Below are 23436 nucleotides of genomic sequence, written 5' to 3'. Positions count from 1 at the left end.
CAGCAAACCAACATGGCACGTGTATACCTATGTAACAAACCTGCACGTTCTGCACATGTATCCCTTTTGTTTTGTTTGTTTGTTTGTTTGGTTGGTTTTTTTTTAGAAGAAATAAAGAAAAAAGACTAGCTCAGTGTCAAGGGGAGGAGAAATAAAGTGCATTTCTTGCAAGAAAGAGGCACATGCACATATAGGGAGGAACAGATGGTGACTATCCTTGAAGGCTATTACAGACACTATGCGTAATAAAATAAAAATATGACCAGTTTCTGTCTCATAGAACTTATAATCTGGTGGGTGAGAGGATGTCTATTCAGCAGATATTTGTGATGTATCTTCTATAGAGTAGGCGCCATGATAACAACTGGAGATGCAATAGTGACCATGATACCCACAATTATATTATAGTTTAATAGAAGAGAACCACCAGTAACCAGATAATGATAGCTCAGTGTGTGACAGCTATTTTGGTCAGATAAGCATAGGGGACTAAGACAGCAAAAAACATGCAGCGAGCACTTCTAATTGTGCCAATTAGAAAGAGCTTCATTCATAGCTTAATAAACAAACATGAAGATGTACTTCTTTCTTGCTTCTGCTCCAATATTTGAAAATGTTCCAACAAACCAAAACTAAAAGAAGTTATCTGTTCAATTTACTGCTGTGTCTTCTCATTTTGTGGGACTATATTTTTTTGTTTAATTTGCTCATAGAGTAGGTTTTTATATAAATGCATGTTTTCCTACTAATACAATTTTTAAAACTCCTACTGGAGTTGCATATACAATTCTAGATTTTATTTGTCCAAGAATCTGAAATTTAATTGGAAATAGGTTTCACTCATGTTCTAACAGTTTTCAGAATTTTTGGTAAGCCATCATTTATAAGCTTATAAGAGATTCTCTCTCTCTCTCTCTCTCTTGCTTTCTCCTTATATATAGGGAGAGCATATATATGTGTGTATATATATATATGCTCCAATATTTGAAAATGTTTTATAAGCTTATAAGAAATGTTCTTGTAAGCTTATGATATATATATCATGTATTATATATATGCAGAGAGAGATATAGAGACATATATATGGGGGCATGTGATATAGAGACATAAATATATATATGGGGAGAGTTCTTATTTTATATATATTAATCTTATTTTTATATATTAATCTTATTTTATATATATAAAGAGTTCTTATTTTACATGGATGCGTCTTGTAAATCTAGTTCCACTTTGTTCAGGAAATTAAAGGTAATAACTCTGACAACTGTCAGAGTCCTCTGTCTCCCCCCATCTGGGCCTATTCTAGATCTGAGAGCTTTTTTTGGCCGAGCTAATAAACCTTCCCCCAGAAATGCACCCACACAGAGACCCACCAAGCTACTCATTTCACCTTATGTCACCCAGGTTGTATGAGAGGAGTTGCATAAAACATTGAGTTTGGATCGTTGTCACCTCTCCGTGGTTTGTCAGTGAGTTCAGCTAACGATTCACTTAGCAAGTCTTCAGCACCACCTCTGGCCTGCCTGCTGGGCTTACATCCTTGCCCTGGAGTTTTCCCAGACTCCAGAAAGTAAAGCTAGAGAATGATACAAAACATTTGGGACTCAGCATATGGGAAACGTGGGCTTGGAGGTGGGAGCCCAAGTCACTGGCTACTTCGGCTCTGTCGTGTTTCTGAGAACGGGGGCTTCAGTCTTCTGTAGCCTCAGACCTCTCCCGTCGCACTTGTGGAGTTACTGCATTTCTGTCCTTCCCTGTGGCCGGTGTTAAAGCCATTGCAAGCATGTTCAGCTGTATGAAGAGGCAGTCCTAGATAGGAAAAGAGAGTTCATTTTTCTACCTCTAGAGATAGTGTTTCTTTAACTGGCCTCCCAAAATGGAAGCTATAATTTTCCTGACCCTTTCCAAGGAAAGAACACAATAGTGTTCATCAGGAGTACATTTCAAAGCTTCTATCAGGAACAGCTGGAAGTTTTTTGTAAAATCTAAAAACATAAATCCAGGACCGTCAGGGTGAATGTGTGTTACGCATGTTGCCACATCCCATACCAAGAGATGCTATGGAGATCCAAATTCTTGTGGGTTCACAAAGAGGTAAGAGGGGTGGAAAGAAAGGTATTTTCCTGTGGTAGTTTGACATTAATTTCTTTTCTTTCAATATCCCAGTTGCGTCTTCTGAAGCTGAGTCTCCTGTTTTATGGTGAGCACTCATGCAAAGTTCTAGGCGAGAGGAAGGGGTGTGGGTGACGGGATGCGAAGCAGGAAAACACTGTTCCCCCAATCTATGTGGTCAGGAGCCAAAGAAACTAACTGGAGTTGAACGGACTGTCACATGGTTAGTCTGCAAAGAAAGAGAAAGGGAGGAGGCACAGGGAGGGATGTAGTGAAGTGTTTTCAGCCTGTTGGGAGAAGAAAGCAAAGGGAACATGAGAATGGAATCACCCTATTTAACAAGGTAGAGGTGAGGGCACTGTCCTTCTGGAGGCCATTGGACTAAAATGGCCAGGGACAAACTATTCATCACCACCTGAGGCTGAGTAAATTTTCCTTCGCTAAGAGTAAGAGGCAAAGTCCAAGACCCAGCCTGACGCTGGAGCGGAACAGTCCCCCATCACGCCATCATGCTCTCCCTGCTCCTGCCCTAATGGAACTTCCTCTGCAACCACAACAGCAAGACCCACACTGTTCGGCTCCAGCATCTGGGGTCGGAACACAGTGCCTGGGCCTGGAAGGAAGAGTCTAGACTCTGCTCTGCATTCTATTTTATTTACTTTAGGTTTTCTCCCTTAGAACTGGGTGCATGCGACATAGAGCCAGAGAGCCTGAAAACTCTGCCACAGCCCAGAGCAGCGTTTGGAGCACCCTTTCATTTCTTTCCCTGCATTTCAAGGGACAAGAAGTGGCAGCTAGTTATTAAAGAGCCACCCCACCCAGAGATTAATTCAAGACTGCTTGTAGGGGTGAAGTCATGGTGAGAATTACCACTAGTTATCTTCCTAATGGCTGAGAAAGGTCATTAGGAAGGTCGGACACAGGTTTTGGTATCCACGGTTGTATAACATGGATCTATAACTCTGTGCGTGTGTCAGTGTGTGGAGAGAGAAAGAGAGAGAGAGAGAGAAAGAGAAAGGATGAGGAGATGAAGAAAGGAGAGAAGAAAGAGGAAGAGGAGGGATTGGAAGATAAAAGGACGGGAGGAAAACGATTTTTACTCCAGAGAAGGAGAGAGAGGGGAAGAGGTTCAAAGGATGAGAAAAAAGACAGGTAAGAATGGGAGTAATCAGGACAAAGAGAGAAAGAGGCGAAAATGGAAGAGCGGGGAGGCAGCAATTGTTTATGTTGCAAAGGACTTTCTTTTCCTGTACTTTTAACCCTAAGGTCTTAATGAATGAGAAAAAAGAGCTGCTTCTCATGAAAACTCAAGGTGAGTAAATTCTGTTATCTGGGTAGTGTTCGAGCTCTTTCTAGTGCCTGCCCCTCCCTCTCGGCACCGACGTGTCAGGGTGAGTTCCTCCTGCCTGTGGCTTCCAGAGTCTTCCAAGGAAATGTGTCCTTGGATCTGCTGCTCCTGGGTGTGCTCTCTCTTTCCCTTTCCCCCTAATCAAATTTGCCTATTCCAGTTCCCATTCCTCCAAATCTCTCTTTTTGTGCTTGTTTTCCCGAGTGTGTGGAATAAATGTATTAGTGCAAAGTATTTGCATTCATTTGCCTATAATACTTTAATCTCCTAAAGTGACACCGGAAGACGTATTTTTAAATGGGTGTTGGGGGAAACATATCTAGTGGAGTTGCTTCTGCTCCACTAATCCCACCACGGAAGCCTGTCCTACATATTGCCAATCTTGTTTAAAAGTTCAAGGCCATTTTGGGCACAGTGGCTCATGTCTGTAATCCCAGCACTTCGGGAGGCCGAGGTAGGCAGATCAATTGAGGTCAGGAGTTCGAGACCAGCCTGGCCAACATGGCAAAACTCCGTGTCTACTAAAAACACAAAATTAGCCAGGCAGTGGTGGTGCATGCCTGTTGTCCCAGCTACTTGGGAGGTTGAGAAATAAGAATTGCTTGAACCTGGGAGGCAGAGGTTGCGGTAAGCTGATATTGCACCACTGCACTCCAGTCTGGAAAACAGAACCCAGGCAACTGAGATGTTACAAAAACATTCAGGGCCATTCATGCTCAGAAAATGGCATGGTGTGTCTGTATGGAGAAACTATTTAAGCATCTTATGAAAGCAGTAATTCATGAAACATTTAACCCTAGTATTGCTATACTGGGATAGTAAGAAGAAATTCAATTATACCCTTATGCCTAAGAAAACTTTTAGACAGCAATATAAAAAACCTCTGTGATGGGTTTTTTATTTTCCCTAGCTGCTGTTTGAAATGGAAATATACACCTTTGAGGCATCTCTTCATCTTCCTTATCAAACACATGCACCAGTACTAGTACCACTAGATGAAGAAGGGAGAGGAGTGAGATTGACATCCTAACCTCCTAAAGATCACTCATACTATAATCAAGTCAAGCAACTGCTTCTTTCGGGCCCATTTATACCTCAAGAATTCCATCAATTAGAAGGCTCACTACATCAGGGAGTCTCCCATGAACAGAGGCAAATGCAAGGAGACTATCATAATCTTGGGGAACGAGTTTGAAAATGAATAGCCCAGGGTTAGGGTATGGAGGGCAAGAATGTGCATTTTTCCCACTCATCTCCTTTGCCAATTGAGAGTCAATGGTGAGCAGTTATGAGAAGAGGCTGAAGATCTGCACAGTCTGTCCAGCCTGGATCTGGCCTTCATTCTCAGATTCTTTAGTTCCATTATCTGGAGTATGAATCATATGCACGAATGCAGCATTCGTGGGACCTGCAAGTTTCGTATCTATAAAGCCTTTAAAATACAACATGCCAATCCCATGGCACAAAAGAGTCAGTGGTGAAATAGCAAACTCAGGTGAGATATGAGAAGGTGCAGCCTTCCCAAGGGCAGGAGTTGTGAAGTCTTCATACCAAAGCCCTGCCTTGTGGTGCTATCCAGCCTAATGTCCTGGTATGAACTAGCCTGCATAAAACCATCTTTGTTTTGAGATGGAGTCTCGCTCTGTCACCCAGGCTAGAGTGCAGTGGCACTATCTCGGCTCACTGCAACCTCCGCCTCCCAGGTTCAAGTGATTCTTCTGCCTCAGATACCCAACTAGTTGGGATTACAGGCGCCCGCCACCACGCCCGGCTAATTTTTGTATTTTTAGTAGAGACGGGGTTTCACCATGTTGGCTAGGCTGGTCTCAAATTGCTGACTTCAAGTGATCCAGGTGCCTCAGCCTCCCAAAGTGCTGGGATTACACGCATGAGCCACTGTGCCCGGCCCCCTCTTTGTTTCCTTAAATCATGACTGTACTTCTAACCCCTAGGAGATGGATCAAACACACGCTCACACCAAGTAATTAGGTAGTCACACAAAGTTGATCAATGTTCATTTCTCTTCTGCTAGAGAAGCATTCAGCATATCAGACTGCTGCCTGGAAAATACCATGCTTGATTAATCAGAAAATCATGGCAGTAAAAAGTTTCAGAAAAAAAAAAACAAAAAACCACACACACACACACAAGAAAAAGTAGCTCATTTGCGTATGGACACACTTCCAATTCTGTAACGAGTAGCCTACGGAGTTTCAGAAAATTTTCTAAGCCAACCTTAGACCCAAACCTGCCAGAAGGCAGGCCTTGACACAAACTGAACTTGAGCATATGGTATATTAGTAGTGTGCTCTGTTTCAGGAATGTGTAAGATAATAGGCCCCGATAATTAAAACAGCACATTTGTTTATAAGCATAACTTGATCTGGGGCATATTGTTAGAAATTTTAGCAAGCATGATGTTTCTTTCAGGACTAATTATTCATCTGAACTTGAAATACGTTCCATATTATTTATTCCACTAAATCAGTAGAGCACAGTGAATGCTTTCTGTTGGTTGACCAGAAGGTTCAAAGTTCTGGCTCATTTTGACTTGTGTAGGTGGAGCCCTAGATACTTACATACATGATTTCACTAGCAATAGTCTTTTTGTTTTAATTGTGACTGTGTGGTGTCTGAAGACTGCACTCTACATGGATTTGAAAATTTTAGGGGAATTTTGAAAATTTTAGAGGAATTTTCTGTCCCCTATACATGATCAATATCATCCTACATATGTTTGCCCAGATATTTACGATCTGCTCAGTAACTGAGTAAATTAACATTTCAAGATATCTACCCAGATCAGCAGAAGAAATGGTTGGGCCTGTATTTCAAGATATGTGGTTTTGCCAATTCTCTGCCATCTAATCTTTTACCATTTTTCATATTAAATGTACAAGCATAAAGAAATGTTTCAATACCTGGCCTGAAGTAAATGTCTCTGAGTATGCATTTGTGAATTAGCCAAGTGGGGAAAAGTACTGCATAAGGCATCCAATTACCCTTGTATGATGTGATTCTAACCAGTAGAATAACAGCAGGAGTTCTTCAGAATAAGATGTCCACAAAAAGCAAAGCAGAGAAGACAATAACTGTTTCAAAAATTAGTAAACATCCTTTGGAAAAGTGTCATGAGACCTTGTTAGAAGACAAGCTTCCTATTTGTTTGGAATCCTTCATTCTAGAAACATCTTAGGCCTTACAGCATAGATTAATGACTCAAATCATTTTAATAAAGAAGAAGAGGAAAAGAAAATGAGTTTTACGTCACAGTTTGAAGGATGAACATCTGTAATTTAGCTTTCAATTACCATTTGGTATATAATAACGTTACTTTAAAATAGATGTACCTAACAGCCAGGAGTTGAGGTCATCTCAGAATAGTGATCGTGGGGTCATCTGATTCCCCAGACTATACCTGGGCCTAGCAGTCTTGAGCGACAATTTATCCTGCAACATACATCCTAGTCATTTCTCACCTACTGGACACAGGTGTTTTTTATACTTTATAATCATTGAAATACTCAATGCTAAGGCATGATCTAGTCTTCAACAGCGGATGCTCAGATTACAAAGCAATGTCTTCCTGTCATTCTTTTATTTGTCATTATGTATAAATTATTTAATACCTGGATAGTCATTTAAGAATCTGTTTAATTCATTTAAAAACCCTGTTGCATTTTCACTTGGCTCAAAATAAGGTACCAAGTGCAGAACCACTTCTCACCTACCTGTGCAGACAGATACCTACATCTCTAAATGCATTGGGGAAAATCGATTTTCTGCCACATAGCATCAAATCACCAGAGAAATACAACATAAAGTAAATATTTACCCCCGCAGGGGAGAATGGAGCTCAGTTTTATAATGGACATCAGCAAAGTCCATGGTTTAAATTACAGACTAACAAAGGGTTCAAGAGCTCAGAATTAAGTTATTCTGTTTAAAATCAATCACAGAGACTGTCATTCTGCTTATTGCTTTGACTCCCTAACGCAAAGTTAAATGCAGATTTTATGTACAAGTAGAAAGTATCAAAAGATCTGTTCTTTTTCAGGCCTGTATGGACTGGGCGGGGGTGAGGGCATGGCGGGTAAGGAGCAAATGTTTAGGACATTAATGTAATTAGAATGAGGAGTGCATTTTTCCAGGAAAAAATTTAAATCTTTATTTTTAAAAATCCCACAAATCCATAATTAAATCATCATCTGAAAAAAAAATAGTAGGGAACAAAACGTGGGGTACATTTAAAAGGCACTAGATTCATTAATACCAGAGCCATTCTGGAGACGCCATGCAGGAAATCGGGAGTTGCTCTAAATCTTCTTTTTAGTGGTATCAGAACTGGGGAGAAGGGTCCAATCAAAGTGTTGCCTTTGCCAGGGTATTTGGATTGAGGTTATGAGGAAGAACCCTTTTGCTTTGTCAGTGGGTTTCATGTTGGGCCACCACTCCAGCGCTGAGCAGCTCCCCGATGGCCCCGTCATCGTATCTCAGGACCTCCTTCAGGATGTGCATCGTGTGCTGCCCGAGCAGGGGAGGCGGCCTGGCCTCTGACATCTTGAACTTACTGTATCTCACAGCTGGGCCTGCCAAAGGAGAAGGAAAGCAGGAAGCCTGTTAATGACTAACCCTAGGAAATTAATTACCTAAGCAGCCTGGGGTGTTTTCCATGAATGCCAAAAATATCAATGAGTGCCAGTTACACCCTTGCAGACGCACCATCGTTTTGGAAATAAACGTGTTTTCACTTGTGGCTTTTCTTGACTCAGGTTCATCCAAATGTGCAGTGTTCATCTGACTCGCTCATCGCCATGCAGTGGGGCTGCATGGATGAAGCTAACATGTGCCGGGCCTCTTTTGGAAGCTGGTGTTCCCGTCATGAAGACTCAGAGGTAGGGCACTCAACTGAGTGAACTCTGGGTAGGAAAGAACAGTGACCACAGAAACATAGTGTCTCTCTGAAGCTGGAAATTTGATCCCAGGTGAAAGCATCCCAGAAGTTGACTACTCAATGTCTACTGTATGGGTCCATGGTTTAGTTCAACTGACTGCAGATCACTGAAACCTCAGCTAGACCCTGGTTCAAGGCTTTTGGTGGTAGAAGAGGTTGTATGTGCAGGCTTCACTGTCAGAGAGACTTAGGCTTTGCTCTCAGCTCTTACGCTCTCTAGCAGAGCCATCTTGGATGAATGACTGAAATTCACACGGTAAACTGTTTACCATACAGACTTGAGGTCAGGATTTAATTGAGATAATAGACAGAAAGCACTACGTAAGCATTCCCTCACCCATGCTAATGCACAAAACTTGTTGGTTACTGTGATTACAAAAGCTGCTACAACATCTCTCTTGAAGCTTATAGTGTGAGGAGAAAAGGGGTGCTGGGCACTAAGTTCCTCTAAAAAGAGTTGAGCAATGCTTTTAAGAACTGTTGGAAATAGATTTTACTATCTCCATTCTTCCCATGAGGACACGAAAGTCCCTAAAACCTAAAGTTTTGCTCAAGGCCACATAGCTAATCGTAGGGCCTGGATGAAAATCTGTGTCCACTGGAACTGTCTTACATTAAAGGCCATGAACTTTCCATAACATCAGCGGCCACTTCTGACTTCTCACTTTTCCATGGAGAAACTGGACACTGGGGAACATGTTGTTGAAACTAATTTTACCTTTGTTATCACATTCAGTAAGTGGTATTTATGTTGGCTGTCCTTTATGTCTCATTTGATTAGGCTTCAGGAGAACAAATGAGATGGTAGTCACAAGAAGACTTGATAAAACAGGACATTCCTATCTCAATTTTTTTTTTTCTGGCTTTCTCTTGATTTGATGAGCCCATAGAAAGAACAAATAAAACCAAAGCATGAGTGAGTAAAAGAATGTCCATCAGTAAAGCAGCAAATGAGCTTTGAGCTCTTTGGAGAATTCCATTAATAAAAGTACCTTTGCGCATGCCACTGTTGATAGAGATGGAGGACTTGGGTCTCCTAACACCGTCAAGCTGTGCCTTTGTGTAACACGTCCGATCCACTACAGAGGGACAACTTTCAACTGATGCCTAAAGTTTTTCCTTCTCTGAAGCTTAGTGACATTCGTTGTTTTCTTCTCACATTTTCTTTTAAATGCCTCAGTGCATGACTACCTTTTCAAGGGTTTGTCCCTTTTCAGTAAGAGAGAAATCAACTATAGCACACACTTGGAGGCAGGGTCCACAGCTCTCCCAAGAATGCCAATAATGTGATGGTTTAGGGATCTGACCCTTACTCATTGCTCTCTCCAACTCTGTTCCACTTTGATAGTAATTAGAAACAGTTTTAATCTAAAACCCGTCTATCAAAAGAAGAACTCCACTGAGGCAATATATGCCTCCTGAAGTCAATGTCATGTGACTTTACCCCACTTGAATTTCCTGAAACAAGACTCCAGAATGGAAAATAGTCATTTGAATATACCGAGAATCTGGGTTGGAATACAGCTCCTGCAGCTACTGCTGCAGTAGTAGTAGCAAGTCAGTCAGTAGCAGTAATAGCGATCATAGTCCAGCTACCATTTCTTTTCTTTTTCTTTTTTTTTTTTTTTTTTGAGATGGAGTTTCGCTCTCGTTGCCCAGGCTGGAGTGCAATGGCATGATCTTGGCTCACCGCAACCTCCACCTTCCAGGTTCAGGCAATTCTCCTGCCTCGGCCTACCCAGTAGCTGGGATTACAGGCATGTGCCACCCGCCCAGCTAATTTTGTATTTTTAGTAGAGATGGGGGTTTCTCCATGTTGGTCAGGCTGGCCCAGCTACCATTTCTTAAGAACTTGTGATGTGTCAACCATTGCACCAAAGGCTTTATGTATTAATACATCATTGCATACAGTTCTCACAACAGTCCTGTCTGGTAGGTAGACTGTCAGTCATCTTTATTTCCAGATCAGGACATTAAAGGGAATGGAGGTTTAAATGTTAAAGTTAGAATTAAGGTTAGGAAAGTAAAATAACTTGCCCAAATTCACACAGCTAGAAAATGATAGAGTTAGATTCCAATTTCATGTCTGTTGGGTTCAATAACTTGGATTAAAAAATAATAATAATTTATTGAGGTAAAACTTACATAACATAAAATTAACCATTTTAAAGTGAACAAGCAGCTTCTCCTCATTCCTCCCAAATCCAGGCAACCATTAATCTACTTTCTGTCCCTATGGATTTATCTATTCTGGCTCACTCCTTATAAGGAGGATCATATATAATTTGTGACTTTTTGTGTCTGGCTTCTTTCACTTAGCATAATACTTTTGAGATTCATCCATATTATGCATATCAGTGCTAAAAGCCTAGACTTTTAACCTCCACACAGTGATCGAATGAGGGAATTCTTCAGGTCCAGCCAAACTAAAGGGCAGTTCAACTTGTGTTACTCCCACTGTATGCCATAGTTTTCTGGTAGCTTCCAGACCTACAGTGAAGACTATGCTACCAGTTTAGAACGAAGAGCATTTAACCTTTTACATCAAACATCTTCAAGAATTTAGGTTGGTAAAATGGTATTACTTGGCAACTTTTTCACACTTGCTAGGATAAAGACATAGACTACAACGGGACAAAGTGATGTTAAGATCTCAGAGAAAGCTAAATTCCCATGAGTCATTTGAAATCTGTTCTTGCAACCCTGTGCAATAATAATAATAGCAGAGACATCCCTCTCTGAATAAGGTTTGCATGAAGAAAACAAAGGGCTCACAAAACACATTTGTTTCAAAAAGTAGAAAATATTTGACATAATTATTTATATCTAAGGTTCAAAGAAAATGACTGATCTGATCTTTCATCTAAAAAGTTATGAGCAAGGTAAGTCACATGCTCTTAAATTTTTTGGCAAACTAATATCTATGTTTTCATCTGTTTTTAAATACGTACAAGCTGTGTGAACTTCAGAACTCTTAAGGTCTCAGAGCCTCAGTCTACACATTTCCAAAACAAAGTCAGCAATACCTACTGAAGGTTGGTTTGGGCACTGAGTAATATTATATAGATATCATTCAATATCAGTAATAGTCTAAGAAATGTATGTAAAAATAACAAGGTAAATTTTTGCTTATAAAATTAGCAAATAATGTGGGAATTTTTGTTTGATTTTAAGAGGTTGGTGGCTGATAGGAGTGTAAATTGGTGCAATCCTTCTGGAGGAAAAATTTGTCAACTAAATATCAAGACTTTTAAGTGTCTGCATACTTGGATGGAGAAATCCCATTTAAAAAATTTTTTCCTATTGACATAATTAGGAATGTTCACAATTTTCATAGGCAAAGATCCATATAGATTTTTTAATCTGCTACTCTTAAGAGCTCTCGACTTCCTACATGGCATTGTAACCTACAGCCCATAAAAATTCTTTGCATGGGATCCCTAACTTTGGTTTAACTTGAATTTTCTGTCCGCTCATTGCTTCCAAAGGTTACCTCTGTTAGGACTAGGTGTTCAGCTTCTCATTATTTCATGTACTGCCCTGCAGACCTATCTTCAACCTCTCTTTTCCAGATAAAAATGTTAAATAGTTATAATGTGGAAAAATATTAGAAAGATTTATCCAAAAGTTGGGCACTGGTTAAATAAATTATAGGGAAATTGTACAGTAATTTCAAGTTATAATTTAACTTTTGTCTTTGAGTACATATATTGCCTTCACACTCTCTTGAAACCCCACTGAAATAAAAGTATAAAAATTAAACAAAAAAACTTCATATGAATGAAAAGAATGGAAGGGAGCATCACTAATGAATGGGATATTTCCAATGAATTTACAGGCCACATGGATGAGATCATGTTGATGGATAAAAGAGATAGAGGAAGCTGAAGCCTAAAATATTCTAGAAGGAGAATAAGAGCAAGTGGATACCAGTTGATCTGTTTTGCCTCCCAAGAGCCTTTGATCTTAAAGTCAGTGATTATGAGAGACACAGAACAGGGACTAGAAATAGGACTAAGAAGAAGGATTGAATGTCTCAATAGAGAACAAGTAGTCCAGTTTGGATCTGCAATAACATTTAAACAAGCTTTGTAAAAGTAGAGTACAAGCAGCTAGCATTTAGCCAGCATCAACCTCTTCTTTTAAAAAGAAGCTCAAGAAACCTATAAAGGGAAAGTTAAAAATTTTTAATATGGATTTTTGTGCCCCCATGCAAAGCCCTCCATACTTGTACATTTGAGGGGCCCATAGCCTGTCTATGGCTCTGAATCCATGTCGTAAAGACTGTCAGTGAAATGACCTTGACCCACACTTCCAAGCATTCTCATTTGGAGTAGATCCAGTAAAAGTGGAAAACATCCTCAACAACAGAGAAAAATCAATGCCAGACATCCAGATCTTTTTTCTATAAAAGATTGATCAACCAGAGATCACTAGAAATATGAGAACCAAATAAAAGATTTTAAAAGTGGAAACAATGAAGATAACTCAGAACAGAGCAAGAACAGAATGCTATGCAAAGAAAAAAAAAATACACACAATTGAAACAATACTTAGCACTTAGATTTTCCAATATTATTGTCAAAATTAGGAATTTAGAAAATAAAGTGAAAGATGCTCCCAAGGATATAGGGACAAAAATACAGCTTGTCTAAAAAATGTGAGAAAGAAGCTAAGAGTTCTCATAAAACAGACAAGAACCCCAGGAAAAAAGAGGCAAAAAGAGTAGAAGAGGATAAATTTTTCTTTTTTTTCCAAGGAGAAATTTCTCAATAAAGAATATGAGGAATAGAGAAGAGAGCATTTTTGCAGATGAAAAGAGTCAACTGAGAATACGACAGTATAGATGAAGAAAAGATTTACCTCTTTACATGATGTAAAATTTCAGAATATCAGCGTTAAAAATATCTGAGAAACTTCCTGGAAGTGGAGGAGGGGTGAACAATTCAAGATCTAAACTGTGGGACGGGAAGGTGGAAACTAGTTTTTTGTTTTGTTTTTTTTTAAGAATAAAATTAGACTGCACCAAACTCCTCACTAGTGTCTACTAAAAACTACAAGTAGAACTTGTTTTCAACTTTTTGGTTTTTTTTGAAGACACAGAGTCTCGTGCTGTCTGCCAGGCTGGAGCGCAACGGCACTATCATAGCTCACTGCGGCCTCGAGCTCCTGGGCTCACGGGATCTTCCCACTTTAGCTTCAGATGTAGGTAGGACTTCAGGAGGGTACCACCACAGCAGGCTAATTAAAAAAAAAATTCAGAGATAGGGACTGGCTATGCTGCTCAGGCTGGTCTCAAACTCCTGGACTCATCCTCCTCCCTCAGCCTCCCAAGTAGCTAAGATACAGGAACATCCATGTCCACCTTTCAACTTTCTTAAGGGAAATATTATTAAACCTAGAATGGTTAGAATGGTATGGCCAGTCAAATGATTAATCAAATATGAAGATATTTGCAAACTCTCAAAGAGTAAGTAAGTGCACTGAAATAAGTTTCTTGAGTATGATTCCAGTAAAATATAGAAGCCAATGGGAAAGAAAGAAAGAAAGAAAGAAAGAAAGAAAGAAAGAAAGAAAGAGAGAGAGAGAGAGAGAGAGAGAGAGAGAGAGAGAGAGAGAGAGAGAAAGAAAGAAAGAAAGAAAGAAAGAAAGAAAGAAAGAAAGAAAGAAAGAAAGAAAGAAAGAAAGAAAGAAAGAAAGAAAGAAAATTTTGATACTCAATGAGGACCTACCAAGGAGCATAAGGAAAGAATGTCCCAGGATGACAGCTCAGACCAGAAGAGCCAATAAAAGCAGAGATGGAGAAGGAGGACAGAGGCCTTCAAAAGGGATATCTAAGAAGGCAAAAAAGAGCCTTAATTGTATAACTGCTAAAACTGAAAAGTTGGAAAAATATAATAATGAGAAAAAGTTACATCATGCAAGAAAAAATAATAGATACTCTACAAAAAAATGTGCATGGAAAAATCAAGATCCAAATATGAAGCAAATCCAAAATATGGCAAGATTTTAGGTAACTGATGGAATATATGCAAAGAAAATTCATTTGAGCTTAATGCCAAGAACATTCATTTAAGTAGCACGTATAACCTTGTGCATTCTCTTCAGCAGCTCTTAGCATTAAATTGTCCATTTAGATGCCTGTATCCCCTATGGGGGCAGGAACAATGTCAATTGTGTTTGCTAATGGGCCTTCAATGCTTTTGATGGTCCCTAAAAAATGGAAAATATCAATGGCAAGCATTCCTTCTTAGATATTCACTATGACTGTGGACTATGCCTTTTTGTTTCGTTATTTCATTGCACTTTTCCATTTATATTAGGTAGAGACTATTATAGCTCTCATTTTACAGATTAGAAAACTGAGGCTCTTTGAAGGGTTAATTAATTTGTCTAAGGTTATCCAGCTAAGTGATAGAACCAGTATAAGAGCTTATATCGGGCTGGTGGTGGCTCACGCCTGAAATCCCAGCACTTTGGGAGGCCAAGGAAGGCGGATTGCCTGAGCTCAGGAGTTCGAGACCAGCCTGGGCAACACAGTGAAACCCCGTCTCTAATAAAATACAAAAAATTAGCCGGGTGTGGCAGAGTGCACTGGTAGTTCCAGCTACCCGGGAGGCTGAGGCAGGAGAATTTCTTGAGCCTGGGAGGCGGAGGTTGCAGTGAGCCAAGATTGCGCCACTGCACTCCAGTCTGGGTGACAGAGCGAGACTCTGTCTCAAAAACAAAAATAACTTCTATCTGTTAGACATCATGGCTCATGCTCTGTCAATCAATACAAATTTTTTGAACAAATAATTGCTAACAATAAAAGAAAGTTTAATAAACACTGTGATATTACTACACATAGTAATACATGTCATATTAATGTATGCATCTACTAATTTATTCTACATATAATTTTGGAGTATCTATTCTGGTGCCAAGATCTGGGCTGTATTATCTAGATATATATTAGCAAACAAAACACACCTGGACCCTACTCTTCTGGAATTTACTTTCTGATGGGGGAGGCAGACTATGAACAAACAAAAGCAAATACATTGCTAAAATCTGCTAAAAATTATAAAATTATTAAAAACCAAGTTGAAAATGGAACAATATTGCAACCACAGTGGGGAGGGGCTGAAGTGGGAGAAAGAGTATTTCTAAATGAGATGTGCAGAGGCGGCCAAGCTGATTAGGTGATCCTTAGGCTGAGTCGGAAGCTGAGCTATTAATACGAACAGTGGGGGAAAGAAGATTCCAGAAAGCATAAAAAAGTCTGATGTTCAAGGGACTGAAAAAAAAAATGATCCACTGTGGCTAGCATGTAATTTAACAGAAGAGAGGTACTAGATGAAGTTGCAGGGAGTGGCAGGGGATGGTATGCACAGGGTAGAGACTACAGCAGTGACAGTGGATCTTATTCTAGGTTCAGTGGGAAGCTACTGGAGCTTTACGCAAAGCAGTGGCAGGACTTACAATAAGGAATACTTTTGTGCTAGGCAGAGAATGTCATGAGTTTGGAGGCTCTTGTAGGTAGATGATGGCAGCCTCAACTGGAAAGGTACATTAGAGTTTGAGAAAAGTGGATGTGTTTGAGAGGTATCCTGGTGATAGAATGAAAGGACACACTGATTAATACATGGGCCAATGTAGTTCAGGAGAAAAAGAAAAGGATCAAAGAAGAATCCTGAGTTTCTGGGTTCACTTACCAGATAGGGAAGATTGAATGGATTGCATGGACAAGTTTGGCACAAGCCAAGGATTATTTTTTTGGACATGCCAAGTTTGAGATGCCTATGAGATATCCAAGGAGAGATGTCATTGGGTCTTTAGCTATGCAAGTCTGAAATTAAAGGAAGAGTTTTGGCCAGCATATATAAAATTAGAAGTTATTTAGCATCTAAATGTCCTCATTCCAAAATGACATATTTCTACAGCAATTGTATTTATTCCAATATCTCTGATGCTGAGGTTTTAAAAATAAGTTGTTTATGCATCCTTTTCTCTACTGTTTAAGGTCTTTGCTAAAACTTGTTGCATCAAAAATATTTTATGTCCACAGGAGGCAAATAAAATAAATAAGTGATTAACCTCTAAAGCTCATAATTTTGGAGATAAGTGCATTTCTTTAAAAGAAAGTCCATATTCTTGTCCTTCAGCAGACAAATCTCTATGGACTTCAGGGTATAAATTAAGGTACTTTTACTTTTACTTTAAGCCATGCTTACAGGTTATGCCTACCTCTAAGCAAGCGTTGTGTGTGAACTGCCTGTGGTCCTCTAAGGGATGGTTCTAGAGGGATCTAAGACAATGACAAAGGCTTTTTGCTTCAACTGCTTCATATGCCCATACCTGTGAGGCTGAACTGATCAACTTCATAGAAGCCAGAATTACCGAGCTGGCAGTAGACAAAATGCAGAGGTAGGTGTGGAAGGATCCTGTCACAGTTTCTAAATTATATGTGATAACATCTAAAACTACTATTTAATGAATGCTTACTGCATACCTCACCTGACGTGAGGTGCTATGTGTTTGTTATCTAATTTGATCCTCACAACATTAAACATTTTTTTTTCATTTACAAATGCATTTTATGCCTAAATCACAAAGGAGGAACATGGAGCTCAGAGGGGTTAAGAAATGTGTACAAGAGCATACGACAGATGCAAATATAGATCTGTTGACTTCATAGCTGTTGTTTTTGAGAAGTGATTCAGCAAGGTGGTTAAGACTGTGGGTTCTAGAGCTGGAGTGTCTAGGTTCACATCCTGGCTCTGCCATGTACTGACTCCATCTCCTTGGGTAATGTATTTACTGACTCCATCTCCTTGGGTAATTTACTTACTGAACCTGTACCTCAGTATCTTTACACATAAAATGGGCATGACACTGATATAAAGTGTCATATCAAGCTGTGAGAATTAAAAACTTTGCTTCTTATGAATCCCTGAGAACAGTACCAGGCACAGTAAATACTCAATATATGTTATCCTTTCTTCTCTGCTACAGTGATGACCTTAGCAAATTAGAGCTTTGATCACTTACTCTCGTAGAGCTTTGATCACCTGCTAATTTCAGACCTAGACTTCCCAGAACATTAGCAAGTTAGTTGCATTTTAGATTTGTGAGAGAAGACTAAAAATAAAAGTTATAACTTGTAGAAATCTTTAACAGTCAGGGACAAGGTTTTTTAAAGTGAAGGGAAAAGGGAGGAAGGAATCAACCATTTCTCAAGCACGTGTTACATAAAAAGCACTTTTCAAAGATTTATTTTGCTTATTCCTCATTACAACCCTTTGGGACAGGTATGCTTCCCCTTCCTACAGAGAATAAAAAAGAGGCACAGGAGGTTGGATGATTACCCAAGCCACACTACATACTTAGTGTCTCTAACAGCATCAGGACATATACCAGAAACTCATTTTACACCCTTTTACCTTTTAACTAGTTAAGTGTAAGGAACTATGAAAACATGGGACTTCTTTCACTCATTTAACAAGCACTTACTACAGACACTATTATATGTGCTTCACTCATTTATTTTGCTCAGTCCTTATGATAACCCCAGAAGGCACTATTATCATCCCCACTTTACAAATGGGGGAGACTGAGAGACAGAAGGGAAGTCACTTGCTCAGCGTCACAGAGCTGGTGAGGAGCAGGGCTATGATTTACACTCAGATGTTCCTGTGCCAGAATCCCAGCTCTTTGCCACTGGACCACACTGCTTTCTGGTGAAACAAAGAGAGCAAAGGAAGGAGAGAATGATCTCAGCTTGAAACTGAACTCAGGGGTCTGGAAGTAGAACATGCCAAGAGCCACTTGAGGCCTCATCTTCTGACCAGTATGTCCTCTCCATCTTTCTAGATCAGAGTCCACCAGATTCTTTGTGCAATAAATACTTGTTATTACTTCATGTTTTCAAATGAATTTGTCATATGCCACCTATCCCCTTGCAGGAAGTCCTGGACTCACAGCACTGTCGATACATGCCAATTTCCCATGCCTCTGAATCAGGGGATGCTCTGCAATGCCTCCCTCTCCACCCATCCTGAAAGGAATGAAGCCTTCACTGTAACCTCTGTGGAAAGTTACCTGAGTCAAAGCACAAGGAGGGCCTAGTGCCTGGCGCCCCCTGAGAACCCCTCAGGCTAGCTCTGTGGTGTTTTCCATCTGTGGTTTGAGGCCCCTCCGTAACACGGCCCCAGTTGTTTTGTCTCACCTCCTTTTAGAAACCACCCATGATTATTTTAGGGTGAAAGGGAAATCTACCCAATCTATGCAAACACCCCAAGCTACTCTAACGATATACAGGTTCAAGCTACATTTCTATAAGCCAAACCAACTTAATAATGTAAACAGTTGCAGGAAACAGAGGTAGCCAAAAACATGTGGGAAACCATAATGAATATTCAAGTAATGGGAACATAATATCACATCATCATGAGGGAAGAGACCTAAACAGTCCCTTTTTCCAGAACTCCATGCACCTTCCATCCTAATGATGCATTTCTACAGCAATGAAACAAACTATTGCGCAACCTCACAGCTAACTGGCAACTGATCAGCACTAAGGGTTAAATTAATTAACATAGCTGGCCAATCTGATCACACTGGAAATAAGAGTGAATAAAATTTAATAAATGGAAAAATACCCTAAATGTGTGGATTTTTTTAATTTGATTTTTTTTTCTTAATTTCTGACGTGGGTATCATCAACTTCTTAAAGTATCAAGAATACTTAAAAGTGAACATCTGTTTTATAATATATGAAATGTTTGTTATAACAAACGTTTTTTCTTTGGACTTCTTTGGCTCATTGCTAAGATACATGCTGTAGATACCATTTAATCTTCAAGGCTTAGAAGTGTAGTAAGAAGCCAAACTTCATTTTGTTGAAAATAATGATAGCTCCAGTACTAAGTTATTGCACAATTTCCCCTCCAGTGCTTGAACTCATCATCATAACAATAACAATATTTTTATATGGCACCTCTCAGCCATAGCATCCAATGCACCAAATGGATTCATACACTTAGAACACATTAAACCCATTAGATGTGAGATAAAAACCGAAAAAACTATTTAACTAGCATGGAATGGTGGGATAAGGCCATAGAGAATAAATATGACTTTGGATATTTTTAACAGAAGAACTCAATCCGTGGCACTGCTTACGGGACCAGGCATCCCAGAAACTCAAGGCATCTTGTGGTATGTACCACCAACGTAGATAGGTCTCTAGACTCATTCAGAGTTCAAAAACGCCATAGATCACTACTGCTTGAATCAATTTTTGGCTCATTGTTTTTTAACTCAATAAGGAGGGCCTCAAGTGCCAGTATCTATAGGTTGTCTATTTTTAACCACATCAATGACCCTTTGATAGTCATCAGTGTTATCCACCAAATTTCCAGTTTCTGCTGACAACTGAAATCAGGCACTGAGGAAAAAGTCTCAATCATGGAGGTTTATTAAGCCAGCTTTAGGGTACATCCAGGAAAACCACGAGCCATAGACACATCTGTAGCTGTTTTCCCAAGAGCTTTCAGGCTGTCCAGTATATATACATGTCCTTAAAGGGGAGAGAAAACATGTAGGAAGAGGGCCAGGTACAAGGTAAAGTGGATGGTTACATTCCTGTGAGACCTTAGTTAGTGCCAGGTAAATCTACATTTTACATGTAATAAGGTGAATGTTTGAAGAGAAAAAGAAGTAACGGAAGTGTAAATTATGCAAGTGTCTCTGGGTAGGTGGAAATAATTGGTCTCCTCTTATCTTTGTTCTGCACCTGGAAAGATAAGCTTGCAATCTACCCCATCACTGTGGAATCCAACAGACTTTAAATTTAGGAGCTAGACTTAGATTGCAGACCTAAAGTTATAATTGGCACGCCCTTGCTTCTGGGAGGCCAGCAAAAGATTTACCCATGATTGATCTGTGGGAGCAGTCCTTCATAGATGCTCAAGGCCTTTCACCTTGTAGGAATCTGGCTGATGTATAATGCCAGTAACAGCTTCATTTGGAAAAGGGCATTGCATGACTCAGCCTCCAGTCTTAACTTTCCCTTTTGCAAAGAAGTTTGGGGGTCCTGAGATTTTTTTACTTTCCTTTACACTAGTTTCCAGGAATATGACAGTATTACACACCCTGGTCCCTTTGGGGTTGGGTAAAACTGTGTGAGCCCAATGAATTGTGAATGAAAGAATTGTGGTTATCAGCTTAAGGAGATTTTGGGGTGAGACGATGGGGTTTTCTAAATATACAATCATGTCATCTGCAAACAGGGATAATTTGACTTCCTCTTTTCCTAATTGAATACGCTTTATTTCTTTATCCTGCCTGATTGCCCTGGCCAGAACTTCCAACACTATGTTGAATAGGAGTGGTGAGAGAGGGCATCCCTGTCTTGTGCCAGTTTTCAAAGGGAATGTTTCCAGTTTTTGCCCATTCAGTATGATATTGGCTGTGGGTTTGTCATAATAGCTCTTATTATTTTGAGATACGTCTCATCAATACCTAATTTATTGAGAGTTTTTAGCATGAAGGCCTGTATTTTATTGAGGATATTTGCATCAATGTTCATCAGGGATATTGATCTAAAATTCTCTTTTTCTGTTGTGTCTCTGCCAGGCTTTGGTATCAGGATGATGCTGGCCTCATAAAATAAGGTCGGGAAGATTCCCTCTTTTTCTATTGAATGGAATAGTTTCATAAGGAATGGTATCAGCTCCTCCTTGAAACTCTGGTAGAATTCGGCTGTGAATCCATCTGGTCCTGGACTTTTTTTGGTTGGTAGGCTATTAATTACTGCCTCAATTTCAGAGCCGGTTATTGGTCTATTCAGGGATTCAACTTCTTCCTGGTTTAGTCTTAGGAGGGTGTATGTGTCCAGGAATTTATCCATTTCTTGTAGATTTTCTAGTTTATTTGCGTAGAGGTGTTTATAGTATTCTCTGATGGTAGTTTGTATTTCTGTAGGATTGGTGGTGATATCTCCTTTATCATTTTTTATTGTGTCTATTTGATTCTTCTCTCTTTTCTTCTTTATTAGTCTTGCTAGTGGTCTATCAATTTTGTTGATTTTTTTCAAAAAACCAACTCCTGGATTCATTGATTTTTTTGAAGAGTTTTTTGTGTCTCTATCTCCTTCAGTTCTGCTCTGATCTTAGTTGCCTTCTGCTAGCTTTGAATGTGTTTGCTCTTGCTTCTCTAATTCTTTTAATTGTGATGTTAGGGTGTCAATTTTAGATCTTTCCTGCTTTCTCTTGTGGACATTTAGTGCCATAAATTTCCCTCTACACATTGCTTTAAATGTGTCCCAGAGATTCTGGTATGTTGTGTCTTTGCCCTCATTGGTTTCAAAGAACATCTTTATTTCTGCCTTCATTTCATTATGAACGCAGTAGTCATTCAGGGGCAGGTTGTTCAGTTTCCGTAAAGTTGAGCGGTTTTGAGTGAGTTTCTTAATCCTGAGTTCTAGTTTGATTGCACTGTGGTCTGAGAGACAATTTGTTATAATTTCTGTTCTTTTATATTTGCTGAGGACTGCTTTACTTCCAACTATGTGGTCAATTTTGGAATAAGTGCGATGTGGTGCTGAGAAGAATGTATGTTCTGTTGATTTGGGGTGGAGAGTTCTGTAGATGTCTATTAGGTCTGCTTGGTACAGAGCTGAGTTCAATTCCTGGATATCCTTCTCAAAGTTCTGTCTCGTTGATCTGTCTAATGTTGATAGTGGGGTGTTAAAGTCTCCCATTATTATTGTATGGGAGTCTAAGTCTCTTTGTAGATCTCGAAGGACTTGCTTTATGAATCTGGGTGCTCCTGTATTGGGTGCATATATATTCAGGATAGTTAGCTCTTCTTGTTGAATTGATCCCTTTACCATTATGTAATGGCCTTCTTTGTCTCTTTTGATCTTTGTTGGTTTAAAGTCTGTTTTATCAGAGACTAGGATGGCAACTCTTGCCTTTTTTTGTTTTCCATTTGCCTGGTAGATCTTCCTCCATCCCTTTATTTTGAGCCTATGTGTGTCTCTGCACGTGAAATGGGTCTCCTGAATACAGCACACTGATGGGTCTCGACTCGTTATTCAATTTGCCAGTCTGTGTCTTTTAATTGGGGCATTTAGCCCATTTACATTTAAGGTTAATATTGTTATGTGTGAATTTGATCCTGTCATTATGATGTTAGCTGGTTATTTTGCTCATTAGTTGATGCAGTTTCTTCCTAGCATCAGTGAACTTTACAATTTGGCATGTTTTTGCAGTTGCTGGTACCGGTTGTTCCTTTCCATGCTTCGTGCTTCCTTCAGGAGCTCTTGTAGGGCAGGCCTGGTGGTGACAAAATCTCTCAGCATTTGCTTGTCTGTAAAGGATTTTATTTCTCCTTTACTTATGAAACTTAGTTTGGCTGGATATGAAATTCTGGGTTGAAAATACTTTTCTTTAAGAATGTTTAATATTGGCCCCCACTCTCTTCTGGCTTGGAGAGTTTATGCCGAGAGATCTGCTGTTAGTCTGATGGGCTTCCCTTTGTGGGTACCCTGACATTTCTCTCTGGCTGCCCTTAACATTTTTTCCATCATTTCAACTTTGGTGAATCTGACAGTTATGGGTCTTGGAGTTGCTCTTCTTGAGGAGTATCTTTGTGGAGTTCTCTGTATTTCCTGAATTTGAATGTTGGCCTGCCTTGCTAGGTTGGGGAAGTTCTCCTGGATAATATCCTGCAGAGTGTTTTACAACTCAGTTCCATTCTCCCAGTCACTTTCAGGTACACCAATCAGATGTAGATTTGGTCTTTTCACATTGTCCCATATTTCTTGGAGGCTTTGTTTGTTTACTTAAGCTGATAAGCAACTTCAGCAAAGTCTCAGGATACAAAATCAATGTGCAAAAATCACAAGCATTCTTATACACCAATAAAAGACAGAGAGCCAAATCATGAATGAATTCCCATTCACAACTGCTTCAAAGAGAATAAAATACCTAGGAATCCAACTTACAAGGGATGTGAAGGACCTCTTCAA

At 39.6% G+C, this 23436-nt stretch overlaps 1 protein-coding gene across 2 annotated transcripts in view; it reads right to left on the bottom strand.

Annotated features, from left to right (window-relative positions):
- Positions 1-7601: 7601 nt before the first annotated feature.
- SUGCT (succinyl-CoA:glutarate-CoA transferase) overlaps positions 7602-23436 on the bottom strand; it is a 754504-nt gene continuing 738669 nt past the window's right edge. For both annotated transcript variants that reach the window (XM_017956755.3, XM_021935207.2), the window contains exon 14: positions 7602-8052. In XM_017956755.3, the coding sequence (XP_017812244.2) occupies positions 7889-8052 (164 nt within the window). In that variant the 3' untranslated portion in view covers positions 7602-7888. The remainder of the gene's footprint in view (positions 8053-23436) is intronic.

Source organism: Papio anubis, chromosome 4 (genome assembly GCF_008728515.1).
Source record: "Papio anubis isolate 15944 chromosome 4, Panubis1.0, whole genome shotgun sequence".
In the NCBI taxonomy this organism is placed as follows: Eukaryota; Metazoa; Chordata; class Mammalia; order Primates; family Cercopithecidae; genus Papio; species Papio anubis.
The sequence above is the reverse complement of the archived record's forward strand: the minus strand, read 5'-3'. Positions and strand labels throughout refer to the sequence as shown.